At 50.4% G+C, this 26,193-nt stretch overlaps 10 protein-coding genes across 10 annotated transcripts; 4 read left to right on the forward strand and 6 right to left on the reverse strand.

The window, feature by feature from the left end:
• Positions 1-583: 583 nt before the first annotated feature.
• CweA (uncharacterized protein) lies at positions 584-2,860 on the reverse strand (the record flags this gene model as incomplete). The annotated part of the gene is made up of 2 exons (XM_056683069.1): positions 584-2,731; positions 2,789-2,860. The coding sequence occupies 2 exons, from the start codon at positions 2,858-2,860 to the stop codon at positions 584-586; spliced, it is 2,220 nt and encodes a 739-aa protein (XP_056546675.1).
• Positions 2,861-4,605: 1,745 nt separating this feature from the next.
• Positions 4,606-5,124, reverse strand: N7482_000945 (uncharacterized protein; the record flags this gene model as incomplete). The annotated part of the gene is made up of 1 exon (XM_056683070.1): positions 4,606-5,124. The coding sequence occupies one exon, from the start codon at positions 5,122-5,124 to the stop codon at positions 4,606-4,608; it is 519 nt and encodes a 172-aa protein (XP_056546676.1).
• Positions 5,125-8,966: 3,842 nt separating this feature from the next.
• On the reverse strand, positions 8,967-11,104 carry N7482_000946 (uncharacterized protein; the record flags this gene model as incomplete). Its single annotated transcript, XM_056683071.1, has 7 exons — positions 8,967-9,295; positions 9,372-9,739; positions 9,796-10,152; positions 10,207-10,413; positions 10,471-10,594; positions 10,728-10,861; positions 10,926-11,104. 7 exons carry the CDS (start codon positions 11,102-11,104, stop codon positions 8,967-8,969), a joined length of 1,698 nt encoding a protein of 565 aa, XP_056546677.1.
• A 1,658-nt stretch (positions 11,105-12,762) lies between these two features.
• On the reverse strand, positions 12,763-12,954 carry N7482_000947 (uncharacterized protein; the record flags this gene model as incomplete). The annotated part of the gene is made up of 1 exon (XM_056683072.1): positions 12,763-12,954. The coding sequence occupies one exon, from the start codon at positions 12,952-12,954 to the stop codon at positions 12,763-12,765; it is 192 nt and encodes a 63-aa protein (XP_056546678.1).
• A 177-nt stretch (positions 12,955-13,131) lies between these two features.
• On the reverse strand, positions 13,132-14,559 carry N7482_000948 (fungal specific transcription factor domain-containing protein; the record flags this gene model as incomplete). The annotated part of the gene is made up of 3 exons (XM_056683073.1): positions 13,132-13,200; positions 13,260-13,402; positions 13,491-14,559. 3 exons carry the CDS (start codon positions 14,557-14,559, stop codon positions 13,132-13,134), a joined length of 1,281 nt encoding a protein of 426 aa, XP_056546679.1.
• A 1,793-nt stretch (positions 14,560-16,352) lies between these two features.
• aspf2 (major allergen Asp F2) lies at positions 16,353-17,351 on the reverse strand (the record flags this gene model as incomplete). Its single annotated transcript, XM_056683074.1, has 3 exons — positions 16,353-16,394; positions 16,449-16,906; positions 16,964-17,351. 3 exons carry the CDS (start codon positions 17,349-17,351, stop codon positions 16,353-16,355), a joined length of 888 nt encoding a protein of 295 aa, XP_056546680.1.
• A 629-nt stretch (positions 17,352-17,980) lies between these two features.
• zrfC (putative ZIP Zinc transporter) lies at positions 17,981-19,531 on the forward strand (the record flags this gene model as incomplete). The annotated part of the gene is given in 5 exon segments (XM_056683075.1): positions 17,981-18,204; positions 18,261-18,410; positions 18,468-18,708; positions 18,762-18,829; positions 18,841-19,531. The coding sequence occupies 5 exon segments, from the start codon at positions 17,981-17,983 to the stop codon at positions 19,529-19,531; spliced, it is 1,374 nt and encodes a 457-aa protein (XP_056546681.1).
• A 994-nt stretch (positions 19,532-20,525) lies between these two features.
• On the forward strand, positions 20,526-21,426 carry N7482_000951 (GNAT family N-acetyltransferase; the record flags this gene model as incomplete). Its single annotated transcript, XM_056683076.1, has 3 exons — positions 20,526-20,642; positions 20,763-21,332; positions 21,388-21,426. The coding sequence occupies 3 exons, from the start codon at positions 20,526-20,528 to the stop codon at positions 21,424-21,426; spliced, it is 726 nt and encodes a 241-aa protein (XP_056546682.1).
• Positions 21,427-23,151: 1,725 nt separating this feature from the next.
• N7482_000952 (uncharacterized protein) lies at positions 23,152-23,944 on the forward strand (the record flags this gene model as incomplete). The annotated part of the gene is made up of 5 exons (XM_056683077.1): positions 23,152-23,232; positions 23,285-23,371; positions 23,422-23,537; positions 23,595-23,832; positions 23,885-23,944. 5 exons carry the CDS (start codon positions 23,152-23,154, stop codon positions 23,942-23,944), a joined length of 582 nt encoding a protein of 193 aa, XP_056546683.1.
• A 1,245-nt stretch (positions 23,945-25,189) lies between these two features.
• On the forward strand, positions 25,190-25,577 carry N7482_000953 (uncharacterized protein; the record flags this gene model as incomplete). The annotated part of the gene is made up of 2 exons (XM_056683078.1): positions 25,190-25,418; positions 25,507-25,577. The coding sequence occupies 2 exons, from the start codon at positions 25,190-25,192 to the stop codon at positions 25,575-25,577; spliced, it is 300 nt and encodes a 99-aa protein (XP_056546684.1).
• Positions 25,578-26,193: the final 616 nt, after the last annotated feature.

The following is a 26,193-nucleotide window of genomic DNA, read 5'->3' on the forward strand; positions in this document are numbered from 1 at the left end:
AAATACGTGGATTCCCTGATCTTGACTGGTTGATGTCACCGTATTGCAGAGTCTGGGAATGATGAATGGATGATATCATACGAGGACCTGGCATCATTGGATGAGAACGTTCCACGAATGAAAGAAAATGGTTTCGATAGCCTGGATTAACCAATTGGGTGATATTGAGTTTTGCAAATCCGTAAACCTGGGGGATATGGTTACTCAAAAGGAATTGGCGACGAGGAACGTGTTAAGGTAAGTGGCAACTGGACAGCTACCAAGCACGACGGAGGGCCAGGCTTAGCGGTCCATCTTACTCAAGTTGGATGAAAGCGATTCCTAGGTTTCCCAAGTAGAAAATGGCAGAAAACTTCTGAGGTAGAAATCAAAATCATGTTTCAAAATAAATACTCGTGACACCTCATTTGAGACAAGCGTGCAACATTAAACCGGATGGCGACTGGCGCGGAGGTTCACAGCTTCACAAAGTTATACGGAAAGACACAATACGAAAGGATAGAAGAAAGAGTGAAAATACAACAGTCAGGGTTGGAGAAGGTCCCCGTCACTGGAATGAACGGATTCACGGGAGTCCTTGATATTACAGGACCAAGGCAAGGACACCCATCACAGCAGCAACAGCGGAGGCAATGCCGCCGGAGACACGCGCAGCGCTGCCAGTGAACATCATGTCATGGGGCGAAGGCGAGGCAGAAGCGCTGTGCAGGGGATCGGCACCGCTGGGCAGGCTCTGGCTGCTGGACGGGGTAGCCACGGACATCATCGCGCTAGACGAGGGAGTGGTCATGGGGATGTGCACAGGAATCGAGGAATAGGCAGCGCTGGAGCTCATGGGGGCCTGAGACATATAGTTGTAGCTGTTGGAAGGAGCGGAGGACGAGGAGGGGGCAGCGGGGATCGAGGCAAACTCCGAAGGGTGCGTGACGGACGCAGAGTAGGCCACCTTGGGGTCGACATAGGAGGACTGTTCAGGAACAGCAGACATAGGCACGGCGGCAGTGGTCTGGACAGCCTGGGACACCACCGGGGTGGCATAGACAGTCTCCGTGGAGCGGACCTCCTTGTATTTAGTCTTAGTCACAGTGCGGACAACCTCATGGACCGAGGCATCGCACTGGGGAACCTCCTGATGGTCTTGACTAGGGGTGTTGGGAGAAGCTGGAGGCTCCTCAGGGGTTGCGTACGCAGGAGGAGCAGGGTGCTCCTCGGGGACCATGACGGGCTTGGAGGGCGCAACGGGGGCCTCCTCGGGGTAGGGCATCCACGGCATGTGAGGCACCGCGTGGTGAGGATGGTGCACAGTGGTGGTATCAAGTTTGATGGCGTGGTTGTCCTCATTGTGCTCGTTGACATTGCTGTCAACGCCGACAAAGTCCGGGTTACCGAAGCTGGTGCCTCCATCATCGCCGGAAGGACCACCCATCGCGGTGCCACCGTCAGCCATGCGGGACGGGGAATAGGCGCGGCGGAAAGGAGCACCACCCTCGGGAATGTAAGGACCAGGGCCGCCACCAACGTCAAAAGGAGGGAAACGCGGAGGGGGATAGACATCCGTGTTCTGGAGATCAATGGAATGGTCATCCTCGTAGTGCTCGTGAACATCAGTGCTCACGTCCACAGTGATTGGGGCAGAGAAGGACTGGCCACCATCGTCGCCGGAGGGGCCACCCATCGCGGTGCCACCCATCTCGGGCTCCCAGCCACGCTTGAATGGAGCGCCGAAGGGTCCAGGACTAGGATAGACATCCTTGTGCTTCACGTTGATTGAGTGGTCATCCTTGCTGTACTCGTTCACGTTGGTATGGACCGATGCGGTTATCGGATTGCTGAAGCTCTGACCTCCATCGTCACCGGAAGGACCACCTATAACGGTGGCACCATGTCCAAAGGGACCTTTGAATCCAGAGGGAGGGCCGCCGAAGTCCTCGCCTTCATCGTCACCGGAAGGACCACCCTCAGCGGTGCCACCAGATCCAAAGGGACCTTTGAATCCAGAGGGAGGGTCGCCGGAGTCCTCGCCTTCATCGTCACCGGAAGGACCACCCTCAGCGGTGCCACCAGAAACAAAGGGACTGTTGAATCCAGAGGGAGAGCTGCCGCCACTGGGGCCGCCCATGGCAGTCCCACCAACCTCAGGGTCCCAGCGCTTCTCAAATGTGCTGGCCGGAAGATCGTAGTAGTCTCCGTCCGCATTGGCCCCCTCACGGAACCCAGCAGGGGGGCCTTCAAAGCCGGCCGGAGGCCCAGGAAAGCCCACCGGAGGGTGAACTGGCGCACCAATGGGAGCAAAGACGGGAGGAGGGTGAATGTCCTTGTTCTTGACCTTGATGGAGTGGTCATCCTTTGCGTACTCGTCCACATTGGTGTGGATATCGGCGGTCATGGGCATATCGAAGGTCTGGCCCTCGTCATTTCCAGAAGGACCACCGATCACCGTGCCTCCGTAGTGCGGGTATCGGCTGCGCTTGGGGAAAGGGCCCTCACCCGGTCCGAAAATAGGGCCATAGGGGCCCGGGACAGGAGCGGGCGGGTAGACGTTGGTGTCCTTGACCTTGACAGAGTGGTCGTCCTTGCTGAACTCATCGACATTGGTATGCGCGTGCACGTTGGCCCCATAGGGGACTGTGAAGCCACCGTCCTCATCATTGCCAGACGGCCCGCCAATGGCTGTGCCACCGACGTGGGGGTGAGAGTACTGACCGCGGGTCTGCATACCCTGGTCGTTTTGCTATGTCAACCATCAGCGATGTTGCGCCTTCTGCACCCTCGTCCGCAGTCAACTCACCGTGCTGTGCTCCATGGCCTGGGCGGCCGCGGCCAACAGGGCAATAGGAATGCCGCCAACAAAGCCCTTCATGATGTTAGATGCGCAAGATAGAATATTACTATAAAAGAAGCTGTAGGCAGCTGTCTGTGATAAAAGAGTGACTGTAAATCCAATGCTATGGGCGAGCACGTAAAGAATGGCGGAATTAGTTCGAAGATACTCCCAAACACATAGCAGCAGCAACCATTCCGGCCGCAGGAGGTCGCTAGACCTTTAGTACTTGCTTAGCATTCATGACCACCAGGGCTATATGACGATGGAATGTGAGTGCTTGGCCAGAAACTGGGCATTGAGATTCGGCCAAGCAAGCAACCCCCATCAGAATGCCGCTGGGAATGGTGATCACGTCAACAGTTTGGGTTGTGCTGCTCGAAGTATCAACAAACACCGGATCATTTCCTGCGTCGGTGGTGCTGTGGCATTCCTCGGACTATGGACGGGGGTGCATCGCCGGGGCCTTGGTATTCACGAGCGCGAATAGCATGTCTACCAGGAGGGCCCCTTGGTCGAGCCTGATCGTCTTCCTACTTCACGAACCTCGCCGGGTACGGAGGCCATGATGGCATGGGGCGCGTCGATCCCGCTGAGCCCAAGGTTAAAGGGATGCAAATATGGGGGAGCCCTTGTCGCTCAACCGTCAGCAGTCTACTTGGGAACACACCGCCGTGACATGTTCCATACCGTGGGATACCATGTGATGTCAATCAACCAGGCACTGGCCGGCGAAAACATCCAAAAGCATTGTGCTGGTTGGCTAATGGCAAGCAACACAGTCAGGCCATACGCGACGGACGTGCGGCTGGGGCCAAGGACCTCCTCAGCAAGCGGAAGTTTTGAATTTAAAATCTACGAGGCTCGCCACACATGCGGCGGCTGAGCAACCAATTCCCACTGCTACTCGAACATGGGCGTCCGCCTACTCCCAGAAGTCCAGTAGTTCTACTGTTCCTTGAAACCATGCAGCGTTCCTTATAAGGGGGATGTTTCCCGTCTTCGACATTCCCCTCCCATCGCCCTCATTGAAGAGGACCCAACGGGAGGCGAACTTCCTATCGGGGAAGAAATACTCTCCAGAACCGATCAGCCCCAGAAGGGGCCGAAGGCAACACATCGCCGTGGAATTCGTCCAGAAGACAGAGCGAGGGTCGTGGCAGGTTCTGTTACTTTTTGATGAGGAGAGAAAAGAAGGTAGAGTGTGAGATTTTGCGGTCCTTTTGTAGGTGCTGTGGGTCACGTGCCCGGCCCGTTGTTGTTCCTGCAGTGGGGACTTTTTAGTGCAAGTCCCTTAACGAGCTGGTTCGCTACGAGCAGACACCGCGGTCCAACTACAGTTGTCGGATCGCATCAGACGGTAAACGTCACCAGAAGAAGAAAAAAAAAAAAAAAAGATATATAAGCTGGCATAGAGTACAATGAGATCAACCAGCGCATGCAGGGAATGTACAATGCAAATGCTGTGGCTTTCCTCGCCCCCATCCTCCCCCTGTGATCTATCAGGACGGGATCCCGTCTATGATTCGCCCGGGGTTCACAAGTCCATGCGCCCAGAACTCCCTTCCGCCATGGCAGTTGCATTGTCGTGTCATACGAAAAGGAAAAGCAAAACCACCATGAGGATGTAGGAACGCTGGCCCGGGTGATGATGACAAGGAACGGCCGACCAGGGTGTCTCCCCGAGTCAAGAGAGTGAGTCGGTACGGTAATATAATCAGGATCTGTCCGAGATGATCAGCCATTGTTTCGCTACTCTGCCGCGGTCAGTGAGGACTCACCCATCATCCACCCAGGGCCGTCTGCTCTGCACTGGCTCTCCATGCCGCGCCCCCCACGGCGGCGGTGATTCCCAGGGCGATGGCAATCATGCTTCCCACCGTCACCACAGCCACTACTGCTTTCAAGGCCATCCGCTGTCGGGTGGTCAAGGACTGCATACATGACCGTGGCTGATTCTCAGCTTCCCACAGCTTCGATCGTCGCGGGCTCTCGTTTCGCGTCGAGTACGGGCCTGCATTTTCGATATCCCTCAACCCGCTGCGCTCGCGATTCTCGTTCTTGGTCTCGAAGGTGAGCTGCTCCTGCGAGATGGTGGGGGATCCATGGCGATAGAAAGGTGAGTAGGGCTTGGCCCCGACGTGCGGATCGAAGTCCAGGTTGCGGGGTTCATTGATGGAGGGCGTTGACTGGATCGACGTCGAAGGGGACTGGATCTTCGGCGTCGAGGCGTGCTTCTCATCGTTGCTCTTGATGGATGCGGCCACCTGGGCCCCAATCACTCCGAGTCCATGCAGGCTCATCGCGCTGTTTCTCAGAGACGAGAGGGAGAGAGGGGAGAAACCCAGTTCGGCAGATCTTGGACAGCGACCTCCGGGATTCTCTGTGGGCTAGGGATCTTCGACTCTGCTGCTGGGATGTGTCAGTCGACTTGGTCTGGAGTCGTTGTGTGATTGCCTCGATGGGAGTGGTCGCAGCTGGGATACTCCCATACATAAACAATGTCGTGTCAACCTGGAATGCGCTCCAAGTCCAGGAGGCCCGAGACAGTCTCATCGCTCGGGTGATGACGAAAACAGCCAATTGAAATGAGAGTGGTGGCAAAATAGCCGGCTGCTACGGCGTGATCAAGTGAAGCCTGACAGGAAAGCACAGGTGCCCTTTCCCGTCCCTGCGATCATCTCTCCCCCTTTTCCTTCGCAGCAATCACCTCCACAACCCTGCGATTGGGGCAACTGTACGGGTCAACTGAATTGCAGTGGCTCACAATAAAGGCCCTCCCCTGCCAGACAGTGTCTGTTCCATCCCTTGATTGGGACATCCTGTGCCACCCTGAACAAACATTCCTACCTTACGCCGGCGGAAGAATTGTCTCCCCTGCAGCTCAAGACCCCGTGTGATTGGCCCGGTGCCTCGAGTGCATACCTGGCAGCCAAGTTGGTCACATCACAAACTCTGCGCCCCTCTCATGGACTGCATTCGTGTCCTTCCCACCCAGTCCAATGCGAGGAGCCCACCTGGTCCCCAGCACAGCCTATAGCGTGTACCTTTTCTGTAAACCACGCAGTATTTAGGCTCAACACGGGGTCGGCCTAACTTAGCTAGATAGGGCAATGGGTTTGTCTAAATCTCACTGCTGTATTCTCTTGTTTACGGTCTGTAGATTTCAGGGCCACGAAAAAACTGATCTACCAACCTGACCTTCGATTCATCACACGCCGAACGAAATGAGCGTACATGCGCTGTGTCACCTACAGCGCGAACAGGAGTGTGGACGGCTTTTTGCTGTCAAAAAGCAAACATGCTGATCGATCCTGCAGGAGGATTCAACCGATCGCGGGTAAAAACCACTCGATACATAAATAGATAATGCAGAGAACAACATGCGGAAGGCAGCCCATGTGTACAGCCACACCAACTCAGTCCCGCTTTTGTATTCGCCTTCCCCGAAGGCAAATCTGTTGGCTATGTCGTTTTGTAGTTTTCGTGGGCATGTATCGTTCACCCGTACAGAATGCGCCCGGTACTTGACGATCACCAACCACTCAACGGTGGATGAGCTCGTACCTAGAGTCAGCAGCCCGTCCGCGGACTGCTATAACTACATATTTTACTAGGTGTAGGCATGTTTCTATAAAAAGCATAAATATCCTAGGGCTGTAAGTTAGCGAGTCAAGACACTTGACTACCTAGGTTCTTTTCAAATGGGTGTTGACGCATGGTAGGAATTGTTGTTAAAGTGGTCCCTTCTCAACCTTACCAGATATATATTTCCATCTACAAGTACGTCTATCGGGTAAAGTTTAGCGCGCCTAGGCAGGTAGGATCACATAGGTATTTTTTCGGTTTTCATTTGTCTTCTCATACACAGAACTGTGGGCGATAGAGCTCTGAACAATGAAAATTGATAGGATCTACCATCTCTCCTAGTATACGTATTCAATGCAGGTGGTGAACTACCTACGTAAGATTGGGATCTGGCTAACCCCAATGTCAGGTAATGAGTGTGAGCGGCGGAATTCAGCCAGTATTTGGAATGTGCCGGAAAGGGAATGCCAAATTCGGTCCACATCCATAAAGGGGATACGGAAGCATTTTCAACAATAAATAGGTAAACCACACGCTCAATTGCCCGGTTAAATTCGGGATATGATGTGCTACAATAGAATTCAAGAATTGCAACGCAGAAGCAATACTGAAGTCTAAATGTATGTTTAAAACCAAGCCCGTAGACTATCACAGGTGTGAGGAGCGAGGATGACTGTAGGTAAGAGATATATAAAAACCTACACGGCAATCATGAAGCCTATCAAAGCCTTCCCGCCCACACCGTTTGGTTTTAATTAAGCTTGAGAGTAAGTCTCGTCTTTGGCTATAACAGCGGGAGAGTAACGAGACATGATGGCATTGAAGTGAAGATCGCTGGCGCATTTGCTGTTGGTCAGGAAGCAGTCAGACAAATTTACCGGCCCGGACGTTGTAGGGCACGTCCTTGAGTGTGTTCAAAATGTGGTCGACACCCATAGCAAGGGAAAATCTGCAAGTAAGACGGTTGCCACGCCCCGAGTTGCGAATGTGTAGCAGTTCTTCAAACTACACTAAATTCCTGTATTTTAAGTATAAAATTTGGAGTAACTAGAAGCTGTACGAAATCACCCTTGTTCGAGACATGACATCTCAAGAAACCAATACAATCGGGGTTGTATAGCTTGTAGCGTCGCTCGGCAGATACACGCATGCACCGGCCAGGCTCTTGAACCTCGACCAAACGCGAAGAATCCCCCCGTAGTATTTCAACTGCTGCTCCCAGTCAAGCTGTTGGGGCACCCAATATGTTATGACAGTGTTCCTCAGGCCGGGAGAAACACTATGTACGCGGATTTCATGAGAGGCCCATTCCAATGCCGGCGTATGGGTCATGTTTCGGATATCGGCCTCCGACGCTCCATAGGGGGTAGTTGGTACACGCTGCCGAGAGCCAGTGGATCCAGTAAAGTCGATCGGATACCGAGGGAATCTAGCAAGGATGGCCTGTGAAGCAAAAAAAACCAAAAAGAAGAAGAAAATCCAATTTACGGACCTTGTTTGGGCTGTAGGAGGCCACCGAAGCTGTCAACACAATCGATCCCGAGATGGCAGGCTTGATGAATGTTCGGCGCACCTGGCCGTGTAGAATGCCCCCAAGAGCTGATCCATTCCTGAAAGTCACTTAAAAGAAATCGCCAGTCAAGAAGTCGCAGGGGTCCACGTTCACCGAGAAGAGCGCCTCGATTCCTCAGTCGTGAAATCCAGCGCTGCCTTTGTTTTGTTCGTCTAGCATTCATCACCACCCCATGCAGCGGCCCAGCCGCTTCGATAGTCTTACTGACTGCCCTCGAAAAAACTACTGGCTTGCTGCGTTACTTTAACTTAGAATGTGAACAGTTGGTAGGGAAAGCGTTTGGACAACGCCTGGAAGTCATCGCCGGCCTCGCCGATGTCTATGGAATAGATCTTGGCTGCGCCGCTGATTAGACAGCACTCTGCGATACCGAGCCCGACCCCGCGATTTCGCGCCGGTGGCTATTGTGAGGTCAAATATTTAGGTTATTATGTCACATGAAATTAAATCAAAGCTCTGAGTTGACTAGCAATGACTTTGGCCTCAAGAGCAATTTTGGTTTGGGGCACGGAGGGAGCAGATTGTGTTGGATAGAAGATATAATTTAGGTCGTATAATCCGCATAGAAAAGTCTTGAGCTGAGAAAATCAATAGCGCCGAGAGAAGAACTCTTCTTCTAAAGCTGCTTCTATACCTCAAAAAACCCCCCTAGGTACGATGCGAGGTCGCACCTTAGCTATAGGGTTACAGTCTCGGCAGTCCCTGTCTGTATGACGAGGCACTGCAAGCGATGTTTTGTGCCAGTAACGAAGATATCCGAGTTTTCAGCCAAGTACTGATTAAAGATTGTTTCCTCGAGGTTGTTCGTTGGTCGGGTGGATCAATTGGCCTCGATTCGAGCACCATCCCCGCAGCGGAGATCCCCCGCAGTAAACAAATGATGGCATCGGATCGGAGCAAAATGGGATTTAGAACAAATTTCGAGTGTGTGATGGCCACCCCTGGAACTCTATATGATTGCAACAAAGAGCCAGTGGATTGATGTTATCCTGAGTGTACCTTGTCGGCCGCAAGCTGTGGCCGGCCAAACTTGATCAATAGTAGAGTTGCAGGTAGCTGAGCAGCTGCGAATCCAATCATGGCCCTCAGCTGCGTAGCGTAACCATCGGCAAAAACAGCATTTACCTCATCCTGGAGATGAGGAGACAGAAACGTTATAGACTTCGCGTTCTCAAGGAAAAGGTGCAGTTGGTGCGGTGATAGAACACCTTGCAGATGATTCGACAGACGGCCATTGAGGATATTTGAGGCAATAGCGAGACCGATAGCACCGCCTAAAAATCGGAGCTGAACCACAGTACCAGTGGCAATTGCTAGAGGGGATAACACGAGATCAGTTAGCATTGGGTAATCTCTTTATGATCACGAGTCACTCATGGGAGCACCTACCGAGGTCTCTGTCCTCAACTATATATGGTGTGGATAGCATCAAGGTGCCCAGAATCAATCCCATCCCCACACCGGCAATAACTCCATAACCAATATCTGTGGCGTGGAAGGCCCTTGAAGTAGCGATAGTTGAGAGAAGTCCAATACCTACTGTATGGATCACACAGCCGACGAGAAGAGAATAAATGAACGGTATGCGGCCCCTAGAGCTGACGAAATTGATAATAACAGCCGCAATAGCCGCAACAGCAGAATATCCAATCAGATAGATACCTGAATCGAGAGGCGATTTGTCCCAGAGTAGTTGGGCTTGCTGTGGAACATAAACCAAAACAACGTTGAATGGTGCACCTGTAACAAATGAGGTACTGAAATCCCCCGTCAGAATAGACCGATCTGTAATATAATCATCAAGTCGACTCACATGAGAATGCCCATCCAGGGGCGATCAAAGAGCCATCGCTTAGGAAAAATTGGATCTTTCCCTGGGATGTCCGAGATATACCACTCCCAGGCAAAGAAAGCAATCCACGAAACCCCAGCCAGTACAAGAAGCGCAATCGCGCCTCCCGACGACCATGAAAATGCGAGATTGGTTTCATTTAAGACGGTGACAATCAAAAACGAACCAACTATCATGAGGACCGACCCCACTAGGTCAAGATTAGCGAATGAACGGTATGATGCCCGCGTTCTGAAAGACGGTGTGTGTTGATCGAGGCCAAAATTTTTAGGCATCGCAACAAGTAGAATAACGATGGCAATAGCACACACTGGAGCGCTAAAGATAATGGTCAGCATTTTCTTCAATATGAATTTTGGAGCGCTAGCATACTTGATAAGAAAAACCCATCTCCAGGCTGAGTTCTCCGCTAAGGCGCCTCCGATAATTGGACCGAGAAGGCAAGCAAAAGCAAGGCAACATGACATGAGGCCGCTGTACGTCGGGAGTTTCGTTTTAGGAGCTATCTCGTAGATGCACAGGATTGCAAGTGCGTATGTACCGGCACCACCTATACCTTGAAGGGCCCGGAATATTATCCTAGGCCAACAATTAGATTGCAACTACACGAGCATGGGGGATTGTATTGGATCTCACAGTTGGTTGACTGTCTGCGCACACCCGCATCCGATCGAGAATGCGAGCAGAATGACCAGAGCAGCAAGCGTGGTGTGTTTTCGCCCGACTATGTCACTGGCTTTAGTCCATATTGCCATAAACCCTGGAGACAGTGAAAGATTAGTAACGAACGCAACAGTAGTAAACTACTACGCGGAGATAGTTAAGGCCGAGTATTTGAAGAGAAACCAGCCAAGGAGAGAAAGAGGATTCTAGAGTTCCATATTGGGTCATACCTGTATAAGTGGCCAAATATCCAGTGACAATCCAGCTTCGCTTTTCAAAGCCGTCTAGGCTATCCGTGATATTCGTGAGAGACGCGCTCACAATTGTTACATCTAAATTGGATAGAAAGAATCCAATCAAAAGTCTATCGCCAAATCATCTGTCAGCCTTCCTGGTCCAAAAACCCCAGTATTTGCCGGAGCACGTACCCTGTTGTAGTCAGGACAAGTCTCCATCCTGTAAGATAAACGATTTCACTCCCGGGAGAAAGTGGTCTTTGCGTCGACCCCTTTTCTTCCCCCGCTGTATTATCCCTCGTGTCCCTCCGGGTTGGCCTGGTATCCGTTTTCTTCGCGATCGGCTCTGCAAAATGGATGCGGCTAGACATGGCGGTCAGTCGGGCCTCTCGAGGATGTTGGGTGCTTCAAGTGTGGGTGATGACTGAGTTGGTAGCCATCGCTGCATGCGACGAGAGGGAAATTTTGAACGGGGCGACTCACTATGTAGGACCAAGCCCCGCATATATTCACCCCAGGGGCTTCAAGTGGAACGCGGGAGACGCGTGATGACAGAATGTGGAATATTAATGGCAATGAGATCGGCGCCGATCATTGAACCTAGAGCTTGGCCTGAATGGCTTGGCGCAAATCGGCCAAAGTGACCGAAACTATTACGAGCCTAATTGACCAAATGAAATAGCGAGCTCTTATCGCGACGAACCTCGCTGGAATCACCTTGTACTTGCTATCCTTTTCCTAAGTCTTGCTCCGAAAAGAGGCGGATGATCACTCCCTAGCCCAGGGGTTTAACGATTCACTGGCGTTGAATCCCGATGTTCGGTTGTGTTTGATTAGCCGAGTCGGCTCCTCCTTGCGGGCTACTTTCCTACCCCTGAAACAGGCAGACGAGGCTTAAGCTTGATTCATTCAACGTCGTGAAGCAAGGGCCGTGCACATCCACTAACCACACTGGGGAATGTGCTGCCGCATGCCTTCGAATCCGATAAATCTTTAGCGGAGCTTCTCTTGATTCTTAGCTCAGGAGGAGAAGTCATTTGATCATTGTCGGGAGGGGCAAACCTGACAGCAAAGAGGTCCCGAGGACCGATAAGATGGCCTATAGCGCCTCGATAGATCTTCCGTTAGTCTAGTGATCTGCGTTCCATTCTCCTAATTAGGCTAGTGTTGCACACACGAGCCTCGATATGCCAGGCAACAGATCTGGAGACATAAATCATCCAGACACAAAACAACAGAATGCATAAAGATAGAGCGGTCACTAAAAATAAAACTTGGAAATTGCGAATAAATTGCATAAGTGTAACGAGATTTGAAATTCTGTTAGAATTATGCAGGACCTTCATCCGTAATACTCTACTAAACCCTGAAGGCTTCGACAACAATTACGACAATAGCCCGTGAAGTTCACTCGCATCGCATTGGGTATGGACGAATTTGTGTGGAACTCAATTTGCACGAAATTGATGCCAATGAGCCTTAGCCAGAGCAGTATTTTGCATTATGTCATAAGTAATACTCAAATAGGTGATCAGGTTGATTCCCGAAATCTGCTGCATGACGGCCCTGTATGTCCGCGGTGGAACTGGCTGTTGGGGCCTAAGGGGCTAGATGAGTTTCCTATATGTAGCGCAAATCCTGATTGGAATTTTGGTGAGAGCTATCTGAATATTTTCGATCTTCATCAACCCGTAATCGCACGCTATCATCCATCCCCGCTAAGCATTGCGCTCGCATCTTGTGGGTCAGTTGACCCCGAGATGCATTGTCATGATCGCGTCTATGTCGGGCCAGATTGACAACCGATTGAGTACTAGAGACAATGAAATCGACCATGCAAACGCTAACACACGTTTGGTCTTCCGGGCTTGACTTGTACAGCCTACAATTCCTCCATGGCCGACGTGCACCATATGTGCCGGTCGCTCGCTCAGAATGGGGTCAGCCCAACATTCGCGTCAACACACTCTCCACAGGGATTAGAATTTGCTCGATATTGATTGAGAAGTTATAACTGTTGCCGACCCATTTAATGACTATAGACGGACTGCTGTGACCGAGGCTCTGCTGGAGGAGAGACCCGAGGTAGAGGAGACTTGGATGCGCGGTGCCCTTCACGGTCGCCTTGGGGCGTCCGAGGAATTTGGGACCCACCGTGTACATTCTCGCTGGTGGCAGTACCCGGATGACCGGTACCGACCTCCACATTGACGGTGGTCATTGTCCATCGCCATAGATCCGTTTCATCCCATGCGTTGATGACATAGATGTGGGTTGTTCAGGCGTTATAATCTGGATTCGGATCTGGTATACAAGAATCTCTCTGGAAGAGTATTTTCACCGCAGTCAATTCAATGATTAGATAGCTGTCGGCGGGCTTGTCATGATTTCAGTATTCTCAAAGTGGAAAATCCAACAGCTGAGGATAGCCCATAGACATCCCAAGCATCTCATCCACGCTGTGTGTCTGTAAGTTCAACATTAACAATGGGTCTAATTTGATCGAGCTTGATGGTCTGAGCTTACCATGTCCAACAATTCTGGGGCGATGTTATCGTATAAAAAAGGAGAGGTAATGTCACTCGGTTGCATCTGAGACATGTCCATTGCTTGATCTAAAGACGTAGCACTTTCAGGTTCAGGAACACCGGGCTGACTTGGTCGGAAAGCTATCCCGTGACAGAGTGATCAGTACCTGCTGAAGGTCTGTTCAAATATTATGTGATGAATCGAGGGCTACTATACCTGCTTTTATACCTTGGCTGAATGCAACATTTGTCGAACCGCTAGCTTTCATAGGAATTTCCGAAAACACATATCTCGTCTGATTTTGAGCTTTGCTGAAGACAAACTCTAATGCCTGCACTGCCTTCCGAGATTCATTGGACAAGCCATTCAATTGAATCCATATGGTGTATGACCTTCGCAGAGCCTGAAAGATTTGGTGTACCACAGCACTTGTGAGTGGTAGTTGCTTTGGATTAGCAGCTAAATCGATTGAGAGATGATAGTTCAGCTCCAAGCAGAGCAAAGTTGTCGCAAGTAAAAAGTTGCCTCTGAACATCGGGGATATTGTCTTCCACCGTTCCTTAAAAAGTCGCCCCCCTGGCTTTGTTTCTTGGTCCACGAGGAACTTGTAATCAAGGACATGAAAGGCTGACTTGATGCATGTGGTGCGAGAAAAGGCAAATGCCTCGTTGGTTCTTGCCGGAGCTAGGTAGCGATAGTGTAAGACACACTTTGCCTTCTCCAGGAGAAGGACGAGTTGAATTCGGCGCAAAATTATATCCGAGCTATCAATGAGGGACTTCCCCATTGGCCGTTCTCGGAGATTACTCGGAGTGGATTCGTATGTTTCAGGGATGAGTTTGTCCATGCGCATTACCTCTGCATAGGCCGGTCTGCGGATCGACGTTGAAAAATCGGTTATCATCCCCAACATCGAAATCAATCTGTTCTTCGCTACCAACCACTGTGTTGGTGTTTCAAATGAGCTGGGTCGTGGCGGAGGCAGCTCCGCGATGTCTTCATCAAAGTCATCGTCCAGTAGATTCCTCGGAGGCGCAGTATCCGATTGGAATTCGCGGAGGAGTCGTGGGAGTCCAAATTGGGCAGAGACCAGAACATCCCAGTCAGAAATGAGAGACCACAGACGGCGTCGCATTTCACCCTGGAATGGTGAAATATGGGGGAAATGAGAAGGGTCACGATGATACCCCATTCGCTGGGCCATGCGCACGATTATACCAAGGAAAATGAGATCGTCCATTTGCGCATCTCCACTTCCTAGAAATCGGGTATTCAAAGCGCAGATAAGAGTCTCCATTGTATCTGGAGGGCAATCTTGATACTTGCCCAGCACCAAACACTGGTTGAGTCTTGCACTGTATTCCTGTACTGAGTCCTGAACGTTCTGCAAGTCAAGATTGGAATGGTGCTGAAAAAGTAATGACAAGCACATCACGCCGTATAGTTTACCGATCCACATAATTGGCGCTTCGCTAGGACGTTGCCAGAACGTTTCATACTGATAGGGAAGAGTATGAGCATTGGTTGGAGAGATGTATTTCCATCGCGGAAGGAGAGAAACCATAATGAGACAGTAACTTACTGCTTTCAGAAATGATGGTCCATGTATCACTACCCAGCAAAAAGACCTGTTAGCCAGGCCTTGCCGATCGTTGCAATCACCTACATGGAAGAGTTTTGTTGCCAAAATATTCAGCAATTAGCCTATCAGCTATTTCACGCAGCGGCAGAGCTCCCAAGATCTCCTCCTTGGTTGCAGGCTGTCTTCCAGCAAGCAAAAACTCGGGATTGCGGTATGTGATCGGTACATGGCTCGAGTTTCTAGCAGTGCTATCCTGCACCGAGCTTTTAAGTTCGGATATCTGTACATAATTTGGTATTAGTAAAAGAGGGCTTGCCTCGACGGAGAGAATAAGTAGGGCCGTACTCCGTCCAGGATCGCAGTCCAGTGGGTTCCCTCAACATAAGTTGCTTTGCTGTCTTGTAATTGAATATGGCCAAAAGTTTCAGATTGTCCGCTGCGATCTGATGACAGTCTCACTTTAGGATCAATGGGTTCTTTATCGGCGTCATTGCTCAGTGGACCGTGGCCTGCAGCCTGGCTAGATGTATTCAGATGGACATGATCCGCAAGAGAGGCGATGAGCCTTTCTAGTTGCCCTATGCGGTCTGTTAAACTTGTGTCAGTTCCCTGACTCCGATCTTTGGCGATACGACCAGTGCTCTTGGTGGTGCTGGAGTGTACGTAAGTGCAGGAAAGTGAAAACCCTCGGTGGATGCAGGATCCACAGGGCTGCCCTCTATCGCAGCGAAGCCTATCAACAAGATGTTAGCTTTTCTACGGGAGTTTCATCGGATCTGTTGCTCTGACTTTCTTCTCCTGCAGAGGTTGCATGATAACTGCGGCTTATCCCTTCGCCGGCTTGGCGGCAGGAGGTTTCGTAGGTCTCCGTCATCGCTATCGTTTAAAAAGGCAGTCATTGTCGAGACAACCAAGTGCGGGGAGCGCTATTTCACAGGCCCTGGGTGATCGGAGGTCGAATTATATTTTGAATGTCGTAATTTTGCCCAGTGAATGAGAATTTGAGGGACCAGAAACGCGTGCTTGTGAAGCTAGTGGGGCGGACGCGACCCTCCGACCCTCCGACCCTCCGCTCCGATCCTCCGGGCGATTGGCCGCTGGGTAACAGTGGCGTCATTCGATGTTCAAGTTTGTCAGGGAAAATCTTACATTCACGACATTATACTCAATTCATTCAAGGACATTCAATGTAGTAATATTGTTAGTAAGAGTATATACGCAATCTGAACGGGAGTGACCTCCTTGAACTCCCTGGTAACCTGCGTCAACGCATCATGGGAGATACTCTTCAATTATATTGCTGCCCATTGAATGGCCCTGTGATGTACTTTATGACTCGCCGGACGCCTGGTGAGATGACAGATATCATTCCGAGATTGACCATATTCATGTTTTAGGTGTCGGAGGGCAAACGAGGTCAAGGCACAAAAGAGTGTGATTTGTTGATCTAATTGTTTTATAGAACAAGTTCTGTTGTTCTGGTCCTTGGCACGAGCACGTTGTGGTTCTCAGGTACAGTGAAGCTCCCCTCCTTCATGGGTATGGCAATTCTGTAACAGTCAGTCCTCTGTCTTTATTTCAAAAGAGTGACAAGGTTCACTCACGGCGGGCACATCAGATGTCGTGGAAGGGGCTTCGATAGTAGTGGCTGTGGCAGTTGCTTCGCTCCCTCTTGTGTCAGCTGTTACCTCATCGTCGTGACGGTGTGAGTGTTGTTCTCCAGGGCAGCCAACTCCTGGTACAGAAACATCATGAGAATAAACCTCTAGTGCGAAGTACTGGAGTGTTTCCGAATCGTGTGTTGACAGGGTCGCGTTCTCGGCGGCCAGATTGATGACTTCCTCATATCCATCCGCAAAATGGTCAACCCAATATTGCCCGATTGTGGGGAGATGATATAGTCGGTGCAGCAGATCCGAAGCCCAGAAAGTATTGGTCTCAGACCCGGAGACAGTATAGCCCAGTCCACACATCGTTGAGAGTGAACGACGAGTCTCATAGCTCAGATCGCAGATGACCGTTTCATCCGTGCCGTTTTCGCCTCGCCAATGTCCAGCATAGCCTAAGTATAGAAATTAGTTAATAGGTTCAGTCACCGTTACCAGGCGGCCTGGCTTACCTTTGAGGGCACAGTTCCCATCCGGGTTATCACAACGGAACAAGATATCATCCTTATCACCATTCACGACAACTTCAAAGGCCCCAATAGCCTCCAAGGTGGGCCTGTTGCCAAAGTACTTTCGGTAAATTTCACTTTCATTTCTCCAGCGCAAGATATGATCTCTAGCATGGGCTGCAAGGGTGACAGCTTCCGCTAATCCCAACTCAATTTGACGACGCTGTGTTGCATTACAACTCGGGTGAATCGAAAATTGCGTCACTGCGCCTTCGTTCCAAGGAGATACACTGGTTTGAGTGAATGGTCTGGATTGATTTCCAGAGCTAAGCGCAGGCAAAGCTGCAGCTGTAGTTGCTAAGAAAAGCAGGACATTCAAAAGAGGTGCCATTTTAGAATGCTATTCAGACTGACTTTTCCCTCTTCTCTACAAGAACATTGCCCGGTATCCAAGGTCCCTTTTATACCTTATTCCCTCGCCTAAATTGGATGCTCATGATCCAACACTTCCATCGCCAAGCTCGGATGATATTAGACCCATCTCCCTTTTCCACTTGACATTGACGGAATAATATCTTGGCTGAACGGTACGGGATACTCCAGTCAGCCACGGTGTACGCATATGGTATGAGCCAAGGGAGTACCTTGATAGTTTATTCTAACAAAATACTCTTTTCTCGCAGGTTGGTCGTAAGAAAATCCCTCCAATGCCAAGAACCAAGACCAGCGGAGTACTGCCAAGCAGCTTGGAAAGGGGGACCTTGATAGAACAAGAGTCGCGGAAACGGTTTCCTTTGGGTGAAAACCCATCATTTCTACCCAATAGCTGCTCTTGGAGGTGAGCAGGAAGTGTCTTTCCCACTTGGCGACTGAAACGTTGGAGAGGGATTTTCGATTAGGCAGTCGTCGTTCCCGTCAACCGAGACCCCTTTATAGAGGGCCGAGTCACCCTTGCAAAAATCCATCAGGCTGTTCTGAATAATTCTGCGTGCCGTTATCTCTGGCAAATTCGACTTCAATATGTACATTCTGAAGTCTGTTGTCATATCGTTGAGTGCCATCAAGGCATATGCGGCCACTACTGCAAGTGCTGCTACACCCTCGGTTACAGGATGCCATACCCATGGATCGGATATCTTCTGTTTCGATAGTGACGGGCATGAGGTTTTAATATCAGCGACGGCAACACCTACAAGAGGAGTCCCAGCACAGTACACGGGCTGTCACTCTCATGGAAGCGAGTCGTAAGTTTCACAATGTCAAGTCTCAACTAAAATGCTAACAGTGGCACTACTCACAGATATTGCGTGGACGAGGATGGAAATGACGTTTTAATTCAGGACGAAAATGAAAAGGAAGATGACCACGACCACGACGACCATGACCATGAAGATTCCGAGGTTTCTGATTCAGGAGAGAAATCAAACTGCCACTTCCATGCTGGCGTGGAGTAAGTTCAATGGTTTATGTTCTTTCTTACGGTCGCAGGTTAATTAATTAAACACAGACATTGTGTCAGTGAGGGCGAGTCAGAAGGAAGTAGCAGTCAATCATGCGGCACTCAGACAAGAGACTATGATGTGCCTCTGAGGATTGGAACGCTCTTCGCGGTTCTGGCTACGAGTGCAATCGGCGTCTTTGCTCCTATCCTGTTATCAAAACTTCCCTTTGCATCCATTAATCTGATGGCATCGACAATCATCAAGCAATTCGGCACGGGCATCATTATCGCAACGGCATTTGTCCATGTAAGCCGGACGGTGGAGCAGCATTATTGATTCAAACACTAACAAATCGCTAGTTATACACACATGCTTCTCTCATGTTCACGAACGAATGTCTGGGTGAACTCGATTACGAGGCAACCACGTCTGCCGTAGTTATGGCCGGTATATTTTTGGCTTTTTTGTTCGAGTATGCTGGCCATCGAATTACCACGGCACGGGGGTTAAAGCGCCGACATCTCCTACAGAGCCCTCAGAGCCACAGCCGCAATCTCGCAAGGAGAATCTTCCATCTCAGCAGCATTCGACACTGATGCATCTTGGGCACACCCACGGGTCGCCTCTTGATCCCACAAGGCCGAACACGAAGTTTTCGGTGTTGGTAATGGAAGCTGGTATTCTATTTCACAGTATTTTGATTGGTTTAACCCTAGTTGTTGCCGGCGACTCATTCTATAAAACTCTACTGGTGGTCATTATCTTCCATCAATTCTTCGAGGGATTGGCACTCGGTGCTCGCATTGCGACGATCCCTGGTGCGATCTTTCCCTCCAAAGCCATCATGGCTGGGGCATTCGCTCTCATCACCCCGGTCGGCATGGCGATTGGGCTGGGCGTGTTGAACTCTTTCAACGGAAACGAGAGAAGCACTCTGGTTGCTCTGGGTACTCTAGATGCTCTTTCCGCTGGTATCCTCATGTGGGTGGGCGTTGTTGATATGTGGGCTCGAGACTGGGTAATTGAAGGAGGTGAAATGCTGGATGCAAGCTTGGGCAGAGTGTTAGGGGGAGGGCTGGCCTTGGTGACCGGACTCGTTCTAATGGGGCTTCTTGGAAAATGGGCCTAAGCGGCAAATTGACCGCTGCCAGCAGCTTTGTCGATAGTCTCCACCCTGGACATCTGCCAGATCTACTTCCACCTCACCTAGTCCATTATAGCACCCAAAAATAAAATTAAGCTATATACTCCATGTGGAGTAAACATGAACTTATGGCATGAGCTCCATTATCAGACCCTAAAAGATTAAATTGAACCCAGGAACTGAATTTATTTTGCTCACGATCTCCGATCTGTCACGGACAAGACCGATATGTTGCCCCGCTTGTGTGGTCTGCGCAGCCAATACCCAGGGTTTTCCGCAACAACCTGCCCGATCGCGAATAGCTTCTCCACCTTGCCCAACACAAGACCCTCAGTAGCTGGCCCCCGCGTTTTAGTGAGAAGGATACGAGATTGGTTACACTGCAACTCCATTGAAAGGACGCTTTGATTGTTCTACACTATAGTCATGCAGATCCCTGCGCGGGTGGTTGGTCCACGGTTATTGCCGGAATGAAAGCTAGACGATAAGAGGTGTTGAGAGACGCTGTGCAACGCATCTGCCAGTGGTCACCCGCCATCTGTGCCGGCTGGAGCTTCCTAGGTAGGCTAGTGGGACGCTAGTCGAGAGTACGAAAGATAAGAGGATAGCAACAAGGTGGACTACGATGGGGACAGCTATATGAGCCCCTTCCCTCACCCCCTCCCAAGCCGTGGAACAACTTCACTTTCGATCACAATCATACTATCTACCTGCTCCTGGCCCGTCGCAACATACCTAAATTCTCCCCGCCTCTCCCTCTCCCTCACTTCCCCCCATCGACCAGTGGAAATCCACCACGACAATTTTCTTTAGATGGCTGTTTTCTCTCTCTATCCATTACGGCTCCATTCCCATTCCTATACCATATCGCTGTCCCAGCCCCTTCGCAGAGCCAGTAGAAACAATATACAGGAATCTAAACCTGTGTCTAAGGCGTCAGTCGTCGCGCTTTGCGAGACCGTAGTGGCAACTCAGAATCATGTCAATTGAAATCGTGCCGCTGGCCAAGGCCGATATACCGGGGGCCGTAGAGTGTGTTCAGAAAGCGTTTGCTGATGACCCCTACTTCCGATGGGTATTCAACAACCCTTCTCAGGTATGCCATTCCAAAAAAAAGACGACACACCAATCCTGCCCTTGGTGAAGTCTAGAGGGAACCAATCTCCCTCAAGGAACGCGGAAAGATGGCAACGGATTTAATATTTAATCTCTTTAGTTCAACATTCAGCGAAACGCAGCCTCATTAGCGGCGCATTTCCAATACGGCATCAACTGTGGCTGCCCGATCTCCGTCGCCAAAGTTACCCGCGCTACAAGCGACCAAAAGACCGAGCGCGATATCAAATTATCACCAGGGAGCATTGTCGGCGTGAGCTGGTGGTACTCCCCTCAGGCAGCATGCATACCTCAGACCTGGTCCATCTGGGTTCAGGAATGGCTTCTCTCTTTCCGACAGCTTTTAAGTAACATTCGCTTTCTGGGCCGCGGTGGACTCAACGTCCCCCGATACTGGATCTGGAAACAGGTACAGCAAGATGCACATGATGCTCTGTGGAAAGATCCCCGGGGCTACTACTTTTGCAATATGGTAGGGGTCAGCTTTCAGGCCCGTGGAATGGGTGTGGGGAAACGCTTGATGGAAAGCGTCATGGAGAAGGCGGACCGGGAAGGTATGCCATGCTATCTGGAAAGCTCCAAAGGCCATCCCAATATTGCCATCTATGAGAAGATGGGCTTCGAGCTGATCAAAGAGATCGAGTGCGCCGAGGGCGGGAACGTCTGCAAGGTAAGCTGATCTTGTTTTCGATGGTTATATTGGTAATTGACAAGAACGACTCCAGCTTTATTGCATGATCCGGAATCCCAAAACAAAGTCTTAATAAAATGATCATAGGGAAGTAACCTGGGCGATTTTATTGATTCTACGGGATTATTGTCGGGTAACTTGACTGGAGATGCAATAACATAGCAATAAATTACTTTGATAATGAACCTATTTTCTGGATCACACAAGGAGCCATGCCCTGCCATTATCATAAATAGATCCAAATGCCCCAAGAGCTCTATCATAGGCGGGCGGTGCTGGTGATAGTTTGGTGAGGCTGGGGCTGGGGCTACGCTTTGGGAGTGGCCCAAGGTCAAACAAAGCAGACACAACACATCGGATATCCTATCGGGAGCAATATGCAAACTCACGCCGTGATGCTAGTTTCATTTCGGCCAGTCCAAGAACAGAGTCTAATAACATTAGCCTTTAAGCGTCCTACCCCATGTGCCGTCACCTATGCGTTAAACTATGGGCAACTTATGCGCCGTCTTTTGTGGCTCCATAAATCCAAGTAAGAATTTAAATTACCAATAATTGCCGCCTATCATCACTGTTGCGTTGAAAGAACTGCCAGCCCCTACCCTGTTTGTCCTCTGACTCTCTCTAGTACATCTAAATTTAGATTTTTCAAAGGCGCCATTCCACGAAGGAACACGACTCGGATACGGAGGATAGTGCTATGGTAATTTTACCTGCTGCTAGGTGATTCAGAATAGGGATCGCATAAAGACATTGTATCTGGCCTTTTCGGTAATGATCCTAATTCGCTATCATCCACACTCATCAAAAAATGATTACGTTCATGCCAAGCAGAACTAAAGCTGTAGCGAAGAGCGATGAAAAGGTCCAACACAAGTGGCAGATACATGCACCCGCACCAACTCATCCAACTAAAGACTTCAGGAGATACTGGACAGGTGGGATGAGATCCACCTGATCCTTGATTTGGATGAGTATTCCATTGGTGTACAGTTGCTCCTTCACTACGGGTCTTTTCCGGGTGAAGACACCGAGATTCTGAGCCTGTCTGATTGGAATGCTGTAATTGGGTTTTGCTGTCAAATCATGCGAAGTTCTATAGATTATCATATACTTTGATTCAACCTCATATCCCCGTCTTCTGCATGTTTTGAATCTGGTTCTGTCATGCCAAGCCTGACAATGCACGCGCTGGATCGGCGCTTAGGCACGTCCGCGGCATGGTTGGAAAACTCCATAACGGGGGTGTTGGCCACAACCTTATCACATTCACTAATGCAAATGCAAGGAATATACCTGCTGTTTCGTGGCATCGGCGACGGTTGGCGTCTACTCGTTGGCATGGGGTGTCTCATCTCCAGGGTGCGATTGTGTCGGCGCGAGGCGATCGGCACGTCGTGGGCGGCTACATCATGAGTCGCCCCGTCATCACAGTGACTTGGCACGCGGAACAGACACCATCCTTAGAAAAGCCCGACCGCCTGGGTTGGCCATGGCTGTTCCGTTGAAGCGATTCGCGGCGATCACCAACGAGTACGTCTCGTAACCGCCGTTGAGTATCCACACTAGACCACGATTTTCCCGCGTGGAATAATAGACCGCAATTTTCCTGCGTGGAAGAAAGCATGGCTTCCTTAGAACATAAATAGGTCGTTCCAACCCGTTCAAACATCAATCTAACTCCTCTATATTCCATCCATCCCAAGATTTCGCAAAGATCACTCTCGTCTTAAGAAAGTACAACCAGTTTTGTCGACCGATATTCACCTTTCCCTGTCTTCGAACCGCCAGCCATTCAATGGCCTTACCTCCCTCACACCCAATGAACTTGAACTATACCGCTGTCACCATGATAAGCGAATCAAGCATCCAAATTCAGGTTGGTGTCTTCCTCTAGTGACTCGACCTCTACGGTATCTAATCTCGTATAGCGTCGCATCGTCCGGCATTTCTATAGATCCTACGGCGCCTTCGGCCTATCAAAAACGCAATCTCAGAGCATAACGTCTTCATCAATGGTAGGTATCTACCAGCGTCGCTCAGATCCTATGCTGATCAGTTCGCATAGATTATTCACTCGACAAAAACTCTGTCAAATTCAAAGCGGCACACGAGTGACCAGCGAATTTCCACAATCTATCGCACCTGGGCTCGAGGGACCCGAGATACCATCACTATGAAACGGTACGATGGCATCCAGTACATCCAATGTACGACTCCCATATTCTAAACGAGTCAAAGCAGTATTGTGAAGAGGAGTGTTGCTCGCGTCAGTGCAGAGAAACAGGTCCAGAACAGTGTCACCTCCTCGCTCACCAGAACCCGCCGCTACCGGTACTCTGATCCACCCAATAAATTTGTGCATGTACTGTCGCAAGAAACAGGTCCAAGTGCCCCAAATCTTGAAAAGCAGGAGAGCAAACCCGCCGCACCCACAGCAGAAGAATGTCGGCTTACAGCACGGAGATTTGATCGGATAGTGCGTTTTTCATGTTGGAGATTGTTATGCAATCATGATAACTTATTCCTAGCCCGTGCCGAGGATGCCGAGGTTGCCGGTGCCGAACCCGCCAACTCGCGACTTCGAATGAATCACTTGCGGCTGGATTGGTTTCTCGAATTGGACGGTAGGTTGTTCCTTGATCCGTCCCACTCTACCCTAAAACGTCTCACTAAGATCCACCCTCATATAGTGAAAACTAGCCTATCATGACTATCATGGAAGGGTGTTGCTCGGAATTTCGGGTTAAGAATGGAGGAGATTGCCTACCATAATATTTTCTTGTTTGTGGAGGCTGGGCAATTGACTTGGCTTCAACTGGATTTGCTGCTGCCCCCATGTATGCGTTTGAGTTTTGTCTGAAATTTGGGTGGCTCTGGTTCCTTGGATGATGTCGGATAGCTCCAGGTCGATCCGCTGGTCCCCCAAATCTCTGCGCTCGAAGATGGGTCCAAGCTCCTCAATTTATGGAATGCGATTCCACTTTGTTCTACACTGTTCCAAGTCAGGATTCTTCCTGGCCTACTGAATGGGGCTGAATGGCTTCTATCGTGTTTCCATCCTGGACAATCCGACTCGAACTGAGATATGAAACAAGGGCCCCACTCGCAGGCAGCCCAATTGACAACGCCGCGAGAGCCAATCGGTGCGGCGTGGGGCCCACGACAAGCTTTGCATTTGCCAACGGGCACGACTAGCACCGAGCCCGACATCTGCGTCCGCACTGCTATTCAGGGCGTGGGAAACTCACTCAATCCCCAGGCCGATCTGGATACTTCTGTAGAGGGAAGAAAGGAAGGAAAACGGGCTGCCACGTCGTCCGGGAAGGTCTGTAGCTCGTCCTGTAGATCGGACCCCTCGCAGCCAAAAAACGAGTCATCCGCTGCCATCCGCGCACGCGATCTGCGAGGGTCTGCACAACCAATCGCCTCCCCAAGTCATCGACCGTAGAGCTTGGTCGGCTCGGCCATCCAAACCTCCGCAAGGGCCGGCCAATCGCAATCCGGAGGGTTCCGCGGTAACACAAAAAGGCACAGATCAGATTGCGAACTGGAGGCATCGCCCCCTCGAGTTGCGTAAGCCAGCCGTTTGTGCGCATCGCCTTTATGTCTTAATGTATATGTACCTCGTCGCATCCCCGGCCTGGGTCTTTTTCCTTCCTCTCCTCGCGATCCTCGGCTCATTCTCGACTCCAGCCCTGCGTGGATCACCCCAGACCCTCAATCTCGCCATGCACTGACCACCGCCTAACGGCCTTGTACACCAAAAACGCCACAATCGAAAGCGATCTTCCGCGATACGTCGATCGGTCAGTTCGATCGTTCATCATAGCACCATGGGTCTCACCACTGGCGCCATCATCGTGCTCGTCCTGGTCGGCTGCTTGGCCGTCACGGCTCTGGGCGCTTCCCTCTTCCGCCACTATACCCCGATCGAAGAAGAAGCTCGCTATAGTGCTTCCTACGAGCAGGGAAAGTACATGCGCACGGTGCGCCTGCGCAATCATAACCACTTAAGGCAAGAGTCGCTCAATGCGGCCAAGGCCAAGGACCTCGAGTCACAATGTACGCTGTCCCGATCGCTCTGCTTTGCCATCGCATGTACTTGCTTGCCCATGCGATCATGCCGCTAATACTTCGTGTACCCGATCAGATTCTACGGACCAAGCATCAAGCCACTACAACCCCCACACTCAACCCGCATCGAGCACGCCGCAGGCGTAATCGCGTTTCGCACTTGATCTACGAAATTCGGATGACTACGAAATGCCACGAGGGAACTTTTTTTTCTGGCATGACCAGAGATCATTCTGGATCCATATAGCGCACTGAATGACGCTTGAAATGGAAAAATAAGAATAGATGAATTGGCAGCATCCAAATTCGCGATCAGCGATCGAACATGTCTTTGACGAAGAGAAGCACAGGAGGAGGATCTCAGGCACAGATCGTCTGGGACCTTTTTTTCCTCTTCAGCGCACAATTCGCCTTGTACTAGTTCCCGACTGCATAATATGCGGTCCAAGGAACTTTTCTTTGATCTACAAGAACCTCCTCTCCAAATATTACAAAACATTTCACATATTTGCTGACTCCTGGTCGGTTTATTCATGTATTGATATGCAGCTTGAGTTACATCGCAAGATAGTCTGGTCAACATGACTATCCTCCTAGGGACATCTTTCCAATAGTATTTCATGACTTGAAATATCTTACATACCCAGGCTGCGTGAGCCAGTAACAAGACCAGAGAGGTTTCTCCAGGATTATCCCCAGCGCATACGTCGAAGAACAAACTCGAGTTTCATGCTTTCCTCCCAGATTAGGTTCAACATTGCGA

This window comes from Penicillium canariense, assembly GCF_028826845.1.
Source record: "Penicillium canariense strain IBT 26290 chromosome Unknown utg000001l_segment0_segment0, whole genome shotgun sequence".
In the NCBI taxonomy this organism is placed as follows: Eukaryota; Fungi; Ascomycota; class Eurotiomycetes; order Eurotiales; family Aspergillaceae; genus Penicillium; species Penicillium canariense.